The sequence below is a fragment of the Parasteatoda tepidariorum genome, chromosome 3 (genome assembly GCF_982258835.1).
Source record: "Parasteatoda tepidariorum strain Cologne lab strain chromosome 3, Ptep-v5.0, whole genome shotgun sequence".
NCBI lineage: Eukaryota > Metazoa > Arthropoda > Arachnida > Araneae > Theridiidae > Parasteatoda > Parasteatoda tepidariorum.
Genome location: NC_141757.1, coordinates 40,871,030 through 40,885,469, shown reverse-complemented (window position 1 = coordinate 40,885,469; position 14,440 = coordinate 40,871,030). Strand labels below are relative to the sequence as shown.

At 27.0% G+C, this 14,440-nt stretch overlaps 1 protein-coding gene across 1 annotated transcript in view; it reads left to right on the top strand.

Moving 5' to 3' along the window:
• The window catches only part of LOC107457268 (Golgi resident protein GCP60), a 44,128-nt gene that overhangs the window by 4,132 nt on the left and 25,556 nt on the right, over nucleotides 1–14,440 (top strand). Inside the window, exons 2-4 of the mRNA XM_016075398.4 lie at nucleotides 1,577–1,718; nucleotides 4,635–4,775; nucleotides 7,539–7,673. Of these exons, the coding sequence (XP_015930884.1) occupies nucleotides 1,577–1,718; nucleotides 4,635–4,775; nucleotides 7,539–7,673 (418 nt within the window). The remainder of the gene's footprint in view (nucleotides 1–1,576; nucleotides 1,719–4,634; nucleotides 4,776–7,538; nucleotides 7,674–14,440) is intronic.

Here is a 14,440-nt window from a genome sequence, read left to right as displayed (position 1 = left end):
GAAACAATTACTCGCATGGAGTGGCCAGCTCGATCCCCGGACTTGAATCCTATCGAGCACGTTTGGGATGCTCTAGGGAGGCGTGTATCTGCCATCAATCCGCCCCCTCAGACCCTTGCCACGCTTGCAACTGCTTTACAAGAGCAATGGCTCTCACTTCCTATTGAACTGATAGACCGCATAATTGAAAGCATCACACATCGCTGTTTGTGCTGTATTGCTTCTAGAGGCAATCATATTCCATATTAAAGGTACTTTTTCTATTGCAAACCGATACTTCCAATTTGTTTATTTTATACATGTGCTAATTTCTATACTACTATTAATGTCTGATAATTTCTTTTTATGTTGTTTAATACCTTACTATGTGTTGTATATTGTGGGTAAGTTTCATAAAATTCCATGTGTAATTTCTTGAGTTATCGCGATTTTTGTGAATTTTCCTTAATTTATGATAACCAGTGTATTTCAATTTTAGGAATAATTTTATATCAAAAATGTGTTTTTGTCCTCTCATCTTGGAAAATATAGGTTTTTGCCACTTTGCTTGGCAAAAACCTGTTTTTACCGGTTATTACCATGGTTTTTTCCACCTGCAGAAAAATCTTGCCAACCCTGATTTTTATTCATTTTTCCATGTGTATTTTCACTTTCTGTAATTAAAAATCAGTGAAAACAAATTTATAAGAGAAATCTTAAGTCTAATTGTTAGATAACGCAATCACCGTACTTTGTTAACACCATTTTGTGGTTCAATTAAAGTATTTTACATTGCTTTGGGAAATAAAATTTTTGTTTACATTAATATTGTATATAGTAATTAATGCTTCATTTATATTATATTAATGTTTACATTAAATTTCCAATTTTAAAGTTGCTCCAGAGCATAAAAAGTTTAATAACCTCTAGTCTAGATATCCAGTTTTGAGAGATAAAAATTCTCTATATTTTCATTTTAGATGTGGTAATTTAAAAAAATTTCTGAAATTTTAATATTGAATTGTTAATTACACCAAGTTGAGAGTACGGGTTGATATCTTTAGGTATAGATTTTTGAAATAATAAATAGTTCAAGATTTATATCTTTGATCTGACTTTTATTTCATTAGTGATCTCAATTTTAAACAATTTGTATCAAATTTTCATTTTTGTTGATTAACAGCATCATCATTATTAAACTAAAATGTAAATTCCTGTTGATCAAATTTGGGTGGGGTTTTTTTGTATCCTGGATAATCAAAGTCTGCAATTAAAACAAAAAAATTGGAGATTTTGAAGTTTTCCCCACCATATCAGAATAGGGTTGAGTTTTGAGGAGTCAAATTAGGTATCAATAAGCTCTATCTTTTTAAAGTATTTGAAGCTTAAATATTTAATCTGATATTTTATTTCCCAAAATATTTTACTGTTTCCATACTTATTGGACAATGAATATTTTACGCTTGGTTGAAAGGACTTTTCATTGTTCAATTAAACAGAATTACTTTCAGAATAATTTCAATGAAAGTTTATTTTACTTACTTCAAATTTCTATTACAAGCAGTAAAGTGTAATATTTATTCTTTTTTTTCTCCAGAAAAAGAAGGCAAGGCCTTTCCATTGTCTTACAAAGATAAGTTATCTCTAGTTGCCTATACCCAACAAGTTTTGCATGGAAAGTTTATTGAGGAGAAATATCCAGCTGTTGGTTATTTAGATGTAATTGGAAGAGATCGCAAGTATGTTTTACAAATTCTGCATTTTGGCACTTTTCTTTGAATTTTTATTTCACTGCTTAAAATTTAGCATTTTTAAAAAGGATATGTAGTTAAAATATAGTCTAAAGCTTTATTATTATGCTGTACTTGTTAGTACAGATTTGAAATGAAAGATATATAGGATGACCCGGGGTAATTCCTATGCTTAAAAAATGCAAGTATTCTGTTTGTAAAAGCAAAAAACAACTTAAACTCAAAATTTCATTTTTGAGGAAAGTTTGACTTATGAGATAGTGATGTGTGACCTTCTTTTCCTTGAAATTAAAATATTTTACATTTTAGGTGATCAAGAATTGCTTCTGGATTTGATCACTTTTGGAAAAATTAGTGATAACCTAGATTTTTTTAGTAAAAATGCATTTTTAAATGGTTATATTACAATAGTAATTAACAAATCATGTTATAATTTCAAATTAAAGTTTTTTCAAAGATCACAATGCTGAAGTTGCAGATGAAATAGTTTACTTGGATTATGTTTCTATGATTCTTTGTGAGTCATAAGAACATTAAACTTGAACATTAGATCTAGCACTTAAATATTCCTTTACATTCTTTCAAACAACTTCATTAATTTTTGATTCTAAATGCTTATCCCTCCCCCCTTAAGATTACAGTTTCTTTAGATCAGGATAACATAACATGCTTTAAAATTATTATTTAAAAAAATTCTATAAAAATAGAATTAAGATACTAGTAAAGTCAGACAAAATAGAAACAATGCAAATTAGAATACATTTCTTTTCTTGTTTGGATACAGTTTTAAAAAATAAAATCTTGCAATTACAGTAAAAATAAATTGTATAATTAATGAATATAAATTGACACTTAAAACAACTAAAATTACATATTTATAAATTAATAACTAAAATTATGTATACAAATATTACAAATAATATAAATATAATATTATAAATAATACAAATATAATAACAAATAATATTAATAGCTAAAACTACGTATTTATTTTCTATTTCCAATTGTATTTATAGTTTGAAATATTAATGATCAAGAAATTTCTCAGTGATCAATATTTAGTGCACCCTTCGGGATCAACATCTGATATACTTCACTGTTAATTTTAAAGTTTTCCATAGCTGTGACGCAAGTAACCTGAAGCTTGCACTATTTTAGATAAAATAGAAAGAAAGCGGCTCAATTTATTGCTTATTAAGAGAGGGAAGAGAATCTTGTAAAATGTACATATTTTGGACTCCATCTTTGAAATGTCAAGTATTGTTAGCAGATTAAAAAGTGTTTTATCTTATATAGTACAAAACAACAAATTGCAGTTCTAAGAAAATTGAGTTGTTCTTCAGTAAAATGTTCTGAGATCTCTGTCTTTAATTTCAGGACTTCTTTTTTTTTTTTTTTTAAATAATAATATTTTGGTTATGATTGTTTACTCTAGAAATGAGCGAATCAGGAATTACACCAGGCTGCCCAATCTATGTATGCTTGTGTTCCTCATGGAAGAAAATGTGTAATTTGTGTGTTGAATAAGTAAAAAAAGAAAAAAAGATATAAAATTATATTTTTCATACTTATATGATATTGATTACATATGTTATATGTATAGTATTATTACTTATGAAATAGATATGGAAAGTGGGTTAAGACTGGGTGGCTACGATTCGAATGCCTGTTGGTATTAAGTAGCAGACATTTATTTTATGTTATAATTTAAGAAAATTATGCATGTAATTTACATGTGATGTTGTCAAGGCCGTAAATAAGGAAGGAGAGACCCAAGCCTACTGAGGGCCTGACCAAAACTTTTCACAAAAATTATAGCGTTTATTGATTTTTTTCTTAAATCACAATGCAATTCTTTATAATCTACATAAAAATTACAATTTTGCATATAGGGTCTTCAAAAATTCTACAAAATATGAAAATAAGGCTTTTTGTTCTTTGAGGAAGGGGCACAATAAATTTTGTCCTGGGGCTCATATACCCCTTTTTCGACCTGCTATGTAGTTATCTTCGCCTTCCGTTGAACTGCAGCTTTGGTGGGCCCAGCAGAAAGACAAATCGCGGGCGTGTGAGAAAAACCAATTAGTACTCGGTCTGACCCCACGAACGGAGGTTATCGAAATGGAACAGTGCTGTTATTGGACTAAATTCTTATTGTTTGTTAGGGTATGAATCTTTAATAAACGTATAATTGGTTAAAGGAAAATAATTTTTAAAACTGTAGGACCAATAAATAAAGCTAAAAATGAAAGAACTTTGAAGAGTTGACATAGTTAAGCAAAAAATCAACACAGACGTCATGAATTGATCAACAACACGCTAATATGGTAGGTTCTTCATGACTACTGAAGTGTAATTCAGAGTTTGTCCACTAAAAACAGAACTAATTTTGACATAATTGAAGTTTCCTGCCTTACCCCAATCTCTCCTATATATAAGATAGCTACAGGTATTTAAACAAAATATAACACTTTAAAAAAGTAATATTAAAAATTCCATGTTGCTTCTACAATTAAAAGCAATATATTCCCATGTATGAGATTTAATTTATCTTTAATTTTTTTTTACCCCTAAAAAATCATGTAAAGTGTCTGAAATTAAATATTTGAATTTTCATGAACATCTTGATTTTTTCACTTGAAATATTTTTTTAAATAACATTTACAATTAAAAGCAATTTATAATACCAACAAGTGATTTAAATCGCTTTTGGGTGAGTTTTCTTTCTATCAATATTCTATCGAAAATAAGTCAACTAATACCTATCACTAGAACCTGCTAAGATTGTTTAATATATATTTTTTTAATAATTGTTTAAGAATTCGGCATGCTTTATTTATGATATTTAAATGAGAAAATAATGTTTTATACTTGTTAGTGAAAATATTTGTTTACTCTTTTTAGACTAGCATGGCAGTCTTTAGGTGATATGTCAAAAAAAGATGGTAAAGCCCATTATATAAAACTTTTGAATGAAGTGTGCCATCTCTTCCGTCCTTTTGTTCTAGCACATAAATGTGATCTTGAAGAAAAGGAAAGAAAAAGGTATATTTAAGATATTATGTTTATTGCAATTTAGGTTTGAGTGCTTTTAAATAAATAATTTATTAAACTGACCAATATTCTAACCTAAAATAACTGATATTAAACTATTTTAATTCATCGCGATTGGATTGTAGAATATGTAAATTCTTCTAAATAGTTTTTTCTTTTAAAATTACTACCTTTTTTTTAATTTTTTGTCTTATACTAAATGTCTACTAAGAGTGCAAAAATTTAAAATTTCAGAATTTTATTTATCCAGTATATGATAAATAAAATTTCAAGGATAATTGTACTTTTGTGAATCATCACCTTGTGCAAAATAATGGGGCATAGATAATTATGTATTTGTACAAAAGATTAAACAATAAATTTCAAAACAAATTATTTCAAAAGGTTTATAAATTTAAATTTGGAATGACTGATATTTATTCTTTTATGTATCTTCATTTCAAGGTTTCAGTTTTAAATGAGCGACATTTATTCTTTCCTTTTATTTCTAAATATGTGTCTTTTGATTTAAAAGATTGTTTTCTTAAGATAAATAATTGCTTGATTTGAATGATAATTTAAATTTCTGAAGTTAATTATTTTTTTTTTTTATATAAATTATAAAATATGTTTTACAAAAGGGTTATAAAGCTTAACTCTCTCTCTCTCTCTCTCTCTCTCTCTCTCTCTCTCAACATTTTGCTACTCATGTTTTTATTCATTTTTTTTTGTGATATGTAAACATGTGCAAAGTAAAAAACAGAACATCTGAATTACTTGTAATTTAATTATTGGATTTTCACGCACTAAGATTTATTCTTCATGGTTTTGGAATTGCCATGCACTTATTTCACTTAAGTTTTTGGCTTGCCACATGCTTTATTCAAAAGCAGGAAAATAATTTAGGACCAGGATAAAGCACTAACTAAAAGAAGAACATGTAGTTCATTTTGCTGGAGAATGGATTAACTTACATAAATTAAAACTTCAGACGTGTACAAGATGTTTCAAACATGATTTTAATGATAAATATCATGCTGTGCATGATAAATACTAAAATGGTAACACATAAACTATACATATTTTGTGAAGAAAACAAAAATCAGAAGCAAACTCTAGCATTAGCACTGAAATAATAATGACAGCTGTATTTAAACAATCACATCATGTCAATGCCAAACACCTTGACAAAGTTAAACCACGATGTAAAAAGATGCAATATGACACAGCATTGATAACCTCACAGTGGCAGACCACACTTTTGCTCAAATGGGTGTAAGTAAAAACCCCATGTGTAAACAAAATGCAGGAATTTTTACTAGTAACATCCAATTGTTGGGCACAGTTGTTGTCCTCGATCCAAGGACCTTTATAGAGTCTATCCTTAAATATGTTAAGCTACAAAATCAGACACAAATGTACTTTCTCTGTTCATTAATACGCTTTAAATAGATTTTTTATCTAAACTCTTGATATATTAAAAATAACTGCTATCTTGAAAATTTTGGTCAAAATCACTTTGTTGACTGCTCATAAGTTTTTATTCGTTTTTTAACCACCTTATATTTCAAGTCTAAATCATATATTTATAAAATCTACTACAATGATTTCCTTTACTTTGATAAAATATTTATCTTTGTTAAGCAACAAAATCGTGTAAATTTGTAAAATTTTGCATTTCTTAGCTGATTTATAATGAGCTATGTCTGGAGCTATTTAAGAATATCAGGATTATATTTATTTTATAATTGAATAATGGTTGAAAAATATTTGAGTCATAAGATATAAAAAAAATTTCCTGTCAAACCTGTTATTGTTAACTCGAAGGGAGGCAGACAATTTGTTCATCTTATCATTTAAGAATTTTTTTTTTCATTAAAATTGTATGTTACACAGACATTTTCTATTATTTATTGTCTGTGTTTATTACCTATATCTATTATCTATTATAAATTTGTAAATTATTATCTGTTATAAATATCAATAAATGCTTTTTATGCTTTATATTAAATTAATAACTATACATTTCATAATAAATACAACCATTAACTTAAAAAATAAAGTTATAAACAAAGTAAAAAGTACTATAGTTTAGACGAAATTGAAAAAGTGTACTTACTTTCAGGCAGTTTTTTTCTTTCTTTTTAACTCTAAATAAAAAAAAAAATTCTGAAAAGTTACTAACTTATAAGGATTAAACTAATTTATTGCACAAATTAGAGAGGACTACTTACAAAATAATCGGTAATAGCTCGCTGTTTTGGTTTCTTATTCACACATCCTTTCCAAGAGTCTTCTAACTTTTTAACTGTATCCAAAAAATTATTCAAATTCTAATTTTGTTATACTAAAAAATGAACTGTTTTAGTGGCTTTGTAAGCATTCATCAGAGAAAAGTAAGCCAAAGTATTTCCTAATGTAATTTTAGAAAACTTTTAGCTCCACTCATCTTCACAAGTAGAAATGCAGCTCAGCAGTATCAAATTCTTAGAATTTTGTGCTGAATCTAATACAAACTTGCTTTTGCATTAATAAAGTTGTGTTTACAAATTCTCATGGTCCCTATAAGATGTATAAAAAGATTTTTTTTTATATATATATATATATATATAAAAATTAAGTTATAAGTAATAATACAATTTCTGATATTAAGTTTTTGTTAATATTCGTTTTCTGACTAAAGATATTTATAATTCTATACCAATACAGACATTATCAATCATAATTTCCTATATCATGTAACAAATTTTAATTTGATTATTATATATATTTAAGGATTGAAGAAGAAGAAAAAAGAAGATTAGAAGCTGAGGAGGAAGAACGATTAAGATTAGAAGAGGAAGAAGAAGAAAGACTTGAAGAAGAGAGGTTACGAGAAGAAAAAGAAAGGCAAAAGCAAAACAATCAAAAGTAAGTTATATCAGCTATCAGCATTTTCTTAAAATGTCTTTCAAAATTAGAATTTTGTATCTTCATGTCTGTAGTAATTACATATAGCTAATTTATTATTTCATTATATTTTTATGCAAAGTTTATTCAAGACTAAATAAAATGATAATCCCAATAAGCTACTGAAATTTTAAATCAATACAAAAATAAGTCTTGCACACCATAAATAATAATCTATCATTTGTTGCCTTAACTAAGTTTGAAAAAAAATTGTATGCTATGTAAAGGTTTTATATTATTTAACTTTTATTCCCATTTTCATACATTTCTATTTGGCATAATAAGTTCTCCAAAGAGTGCATGGAATAAATATATGGATAAAAAAAATTAAAGACCAGCACATATTTCTTCCTTTGAATAAAAAGGGGCTGAGTGCTTCCTCATAGAAAATGACATTTTAAGTTTTGAAAGAGCACTTACTTACCACTGATGAAATTAATCAAAGTTTGTAATAATTGAATTTTCAACAGTTTTAAATAACCCTCTTATATTATTCTATGTGTATTTCAAACATTTATTCTCACTCCTTAACAAAATAAGAGAATTTGTAGTTTATAAAAAATAATTAAAGATAAACGAAAATCACTGTGTCTAATTTTTATCTCGAAAAAGTTAACTAAAAAAATTATCAATTGATAAACTAAACAATGTATTCTATAATTTAAGCTGAAAATTATGAAAAATAAACTTTTAACGGTGCTTTTAAAAAAAATGTATTTAAAAAATTTAAAATCTCTTTAAAAATTTATTAATTATATACACCTCCCCCCCCCCCCCCAAAAAAAAAAACTTATAAAAATTCTACTACGTGAGAATTATCCTAACTAAATCAATATTTTTGACAGTAAACAGTATAATTATCAAGTGGACTAAGAATAAAAAGCCAGTGTATTGACAGTGGATGGTGGCTTATTTTTACGAAAATGGCAAAGAGGCGCATCAAAGGGCAGACAGGGCGGGGCCATCCTAAAAGCCCTGCGAAAGAACTAATTTTATTCTGTGTTATTTCCACAAACTTCTGACATAACAAAATTGTTTTTCCAGTGAATCATTTTCTTCTATACTTTAACCTAATTTGTTGATGGCAACTGCAGTTTTTATATCATTTTTTTTTTATTTTTTTGCTATAGTAACAAAAAAGGTAAAGGTTGTTAAAAATAACTACACTGTCAAAACTTATGTATGGTACTCTTCTCAAAATTTTTAAAAACTAATGAAATAAAACTTTACATATATTGATTGATAAAGATTGAAATTAGGTATTGGCAATTTTTTCAAGGTAGTTTCTTAATGGATCATTCTCTTATTAATTTTCACAAAGTTTTGTCAGTTAAATTGTGATTTCTATTTAAGTCAATTTTTCAATCCAAATCTTCCAAATTAATAAGTTTAATTTTATTTGGTAGTTTAAATTTATCTAATAAAAACTCTATATAACCTGCACTCCCTTATTATAAGATTCATTTACATTAAGAATTCTTGCAATAAAAACCGCCATAATTTTCACCATGTAAAGAAATTATGGTGAAATAATGAATCATTGTATTAAATTTGATATTTTTAACCCCGTGAATCAGTGTTTAAAAGATACTGTTGGTTTATCAATTTGCTATTCTTTTACCTTCTCAGTTTTTCTGATACATTACATTGATTATTTATTTAATTTTTAATTTCATGTTTCATTGAAATCTTTGCCTGTGTGTCTTTTTTAAAAGTAAAGTTGTTGAATTTAAAACACAGTCAGTGTGCTTTTTAAAATATTTCTTCATTTTTATTTTTAAACTTTCCTTTATTTAGAAATAAATTTTCTTATGTATTTTGAATTTTCATGTTTTTACTTCAATCAAATGAGAGTTTTAAGAATCTAATCAATTAGTACTGTAGCCTTTTTTCCCCTTCATTTTTATCAAAGAATGACTGTACAGAAAAACTGATTAGTGGCTATTAAAATTAGTTCTTTTCTTTCTTGCTTAATAGTTTGAGCATGAATCTAATATTTAAATGTCATAAAACTATATGTATGCACAGTATGTATTCTACCAAAAAAACTGGTTTCACCCATATTATCCAACGAAAAAGTAGTGATTTGCAGAGAAATTTGAATACAATTTAAATAAATATTTGGAGGTTTAATGATTTAATCTGATCTTTTAATATGTGACTGTTGTGTAATTTGCAATTTTTTGTTATTCTTTAATTCTTATCAAAAATTTTATGTCAGTATATTTATAGCAGCTTTCAAAAAGCTCTTTGTGACTAATTTTAAGTTCGAATTGAAGATAAAACAAAGGAAAATTACAGAAATGAAACTCAATCTTAATTTTCTTCATATTTTTTTGTATTTATTTATTTTGCTGTGTGTCTATATATATATATATATATATATATTATGGTATGGTTAGTTTATAACAGCAGAAGAAGTTAGAACTTTTACAACAGCATTAAATAATCTGCATGTCAGTTGCATCATTTATTTTTGTTTGTGATACAATCTTTTTCTTTGGCCCTTTTCTATGTTCTGCTTGCAAAGGTAAATTATTTCGAATTAATATTTTTTTCTTTTTGAATCATCATATTGCTCTTTACTGTTTTCTTGTGTATTCCTGAATAATTTATTAAATTTTTTAAGCACAAACAATTTTAAGTTCACTCAAAGGTTAATGCATTGAGGGGAAATTAAAAGTTTAGTATAAATAGTCTATGCCATCAAAAATTTTAATTAGTCTTTATTAAAAGATGCTCCTGATTTTCTGCTCATCTAGATCTGTATTTACATTTAATTTTGTGAACTTAGCATGCATTGTTAGTTATATAGATATTGATCATGTATTTGATTCATCTTCCATGACTCATCCACTAAATTTAAAATTTCCTTCTAATATTCAACTTTTCGGTTAAAAATTCAAAATTTAGATCCAAAGCCTTGTTTAGATGTTAAAATTATTAAATATTTTTAAATTGCCGATGCTTACAGGTGCCCTGCTTTTTTATTTTTCTTTCTTTATTTTTTATTTATTTTTAATTCTCCAAATAAACTAGATTAGAAATTTTTAGCTAATTTATTGTTCAAGTAATTATATAAAGGATCAATCCAGAATTTCTTTTCTATGGTTTTATTTTTGGTATTGTTATAGAATAATTTTTGAATCTTGTAAAAATTATTTCGTCTAAAGCTATCACTCTATATCCATAAACATTATAGGATGTGTCTGAAAAGTAATGTCACCGATTTTTTTGTGAAGCTTATAGGCATTTCGGTTCACTCAGACCATGTTTAATCTGTAATGGGGGCTGTCAGTTTTCACATGTGTGGTCATTCAATCAACTTCCACTCTAATGAATAAGAACATTTTTATCTCTCCTTCCAGCCACCCTGCAGCGAACAACACTTTATTATCAAGTTTTGTGTGAAGCTCTGTTTTTCTATGTTCATTTTAACTGAAGGGTTTTTTTTTTTGGTTTTTTTTCTCAATGGTATAGTGTCCTTTTTAAGATAATAGTGACAGATTTTCTCTGCCCAGTTCTTTTTAAGATAACAGAAGTAGTGAAACATATTATGTGGTTATTATAAAACATGAATATAAAGAAAATTACACATTAAAGTTTATGATTCTGGCCCTGTGCTACTACTCATTGCAGTTCATTGCACTTTTGCTTACTGTTCCGTTAACCAATTCACAACTATCTATTGAACTGCTTTTAGTTTTGAACAAAGTTGTTGAATTTCCAATACTTAATTGTTAGGGTTTAAAGTATATTTTGCATTTTGGAGATGTAATATACTATTTTTAATAGATTTTTAGGATTTAAATAGTTAATTTTCGAAAAAATGAATTTTTTTTTATATCAAGTAGCAAGTGAAAGTGTTTTAAGAATGTGTGTTGTTAGTCTATTTGAGGAATATTTTGTTATCAATGGTTAAAACTAGTACACCTATTTATTTCTGATCCCAAACAGAGTGCATTACAATCTGACAATATAGGAAAAACAATATGTTCACTAGACTTTAATATCTTGTATCTTAATATGAACTATGAAGGATAAAGTCATCTAATCAAATAAGACCTACATTTGCAATGATTTGTTGAAATACTATCATTGTAAACATAACAAGTGCTTTAAAAAATTCACTTTTGTAAAGTTAAAGCAAAAATTTATTTTATATCTGCCCGTCCTCGGCAGTCAAAAATTTCCCGCGGACAACGAATTTCTCGAATCAGACGTCCGCGCGGATGGCAATTTTCCCGTTAATGTTCATGATGCGCTTTCACTTTTTGTTATCTTAAAAGAGTCTAGGGCCTCACTTCTGAAATGATCCTCTAATCTAGAAATCCCGTACAGCAACATACTGCGCATGGTGGATTGATGTTTTTTCCGTCTGGGAGTACTGCAGCAGTTGAAAGGGACTTTTCAACAATGAACTTACAAAAAAACACATTACGTAAGCGTTAAACGCAATTATGAACATCCACCTAAATATAAAACCCCTTTCAGATTTCTGTGCAAAAACCTCTGCAAATTATAGGCTTGATTGTGGAACTGGCAAACGTCATATTTGTTTCATTTTAAAAAACGCAGTACCCTTGGATAAACTGACATTCCAGATAACTTGACCTTCGTCATTTAAATTATTTCATAAGAGAAATAAATTATTTCATAAAAGAAATACTAGGTTTTACTATTAGTAACTTAGTATTTCTTTTATTACTGTATAATGTAATCCTAGTAGCTACTAATTTATTATGTAATTTATATAAATGTTTGTAATAAATAAGAAAAAATAATATTTTTATTTATTTAGAAGCGACGGGTTAGTTTCGAAGGAGGACGGGTACATTGTTGGACAAGCCGTCCTCGGGGACGGGTAAAATTTCTGAGTTTTTTTTAGCCCTATATCTAACTTAATTTTATACTTTTTTTTTATTTATTTATTTATTTATTTTTAAATAAAAAAAAACAACTACTTTAAAGAAATACTAGAATAATAATGTTCTGAAGTTCAATACTAGCAGTAGTAGGCAATGATGATCTAAAAATTTATATTAATTTCTCAAAAATAATGTATTTTTTCAAATTTAATTAAATAATGTGTACTAATTTCTGAATAAGCTTTTAATATTTTCATATCAGTACTATGATAAGAATCTCACTTCCATGTACAATTTGAACTTGTTTTTCCATGAGAGTGAGAAAACTAATTTCAAAGTTTTTTTTTTTTTTTTTTTTTTTTATTTGCAGTTTTAGTTACACTTGTTCTTGGATCTTTATACTATCAGTCTTATTTTAAAACTAGTTATTTTTATTGGAAATTGAAATATTAGATGTAGATGTACATACATACATTTTCTCCATCTTTAGAAGTGAAAATAACATAACATCAAGTGAAAAATTTTGTTCAACAATGCACCACTCTTGTTCAAAGATTTTTTTTTTTATTATTGAAGTGAAGATTATTATGTTTTTATCTGTATTCTGGTTGATAGGATGTCATTTCTTGCCATTCTTTAATTTCATCAGCAATATTCTTTGGTACAATGAACAGAAATGTTTACGCTATAAAATTGAAAATTATTCTTTACATGGTCTTTGGTTCGTTTGTTCCTCATCAAAAGGTGTAAACGAAGCTTGGAATATGAGAAGGCAACAAACTGAAAATTGCTCTTTTACTTTAGCTTCATCCCACAACCGCTTTCGTGAACTGGGGAATTGTTTGAAGATATTTCTGCATTTGAAACATGGCATACTTTTAAGTGCTTGGGGAGCATGCAAGTTAACCAAAAATCTAATTATTTCTTCATGTCGTCTAGCCTTCTCATTCTACAATTTAGATTATCGTCTCAATCCACTATCAAGAAATATTGAAGAGTTTAGTATCTAAGATATCTCAAACCTCTTATATTAAAACCATTGTTCAAAGTTTATCCATCACATAATGCTAGCAACTTAGTTTAGGTTGGAAAAAGACAATTAAGTGGAATTTTTGTGTTTGACCAAGAGAATTTTTTTTTTTTTTTAAGCATTTTAATCTAAATATAGTTATCTTTGGAGTGATCTTTCAAAGGATATGATAATTTATAAATTTTAATTTAAATAAATATTTTATGGCTTAAATCTGATTGACCAATTTCTCTTCTCACACCAATTTCATATGCATACTTTTCTCTATTCTTTTCTGATTGATTTATTAAAACAATTAAAATCTACAACATATAGATATTTATTTGTAAAGTTATTATTAGATTTTTTGCTTTATATTATTATTAGCTTTATATTTCAATATATGTATTTTATAATTTAATCAAGTGTGTTAATTATGTGTGTGCAAAGCCCAGATGATCATAGCCTACATATCTTTAACTTAAAAAAATGATACTTGCTAAATTAAAAAAATAAATAAATGAGTGTTAAATACATAAATGAAAACAAGCAATTTTGGATAGAAATGGATTAAAAACAACATTTAAAAATCAGAAGTAGTAAAATATTTTTTAAAAACCTAGATGCTTTTCGTTAACGCAGGTACAGGTCATCAGTAGGACAAATGGTGGAACAGAGATAAAATAATTCCACGAAAGTTATGTCGCACTAGTTACGATAATTGAACAGTTAAAGTGTAACAATATTAAATTGACAGTTAAAGTTTAAAATAAAGTAAATTTAAATGCTATCCAAATATTTGAAAAATATGTTAAAGCATTAAGATAATTAACTATTGAATTTTTGTTTTT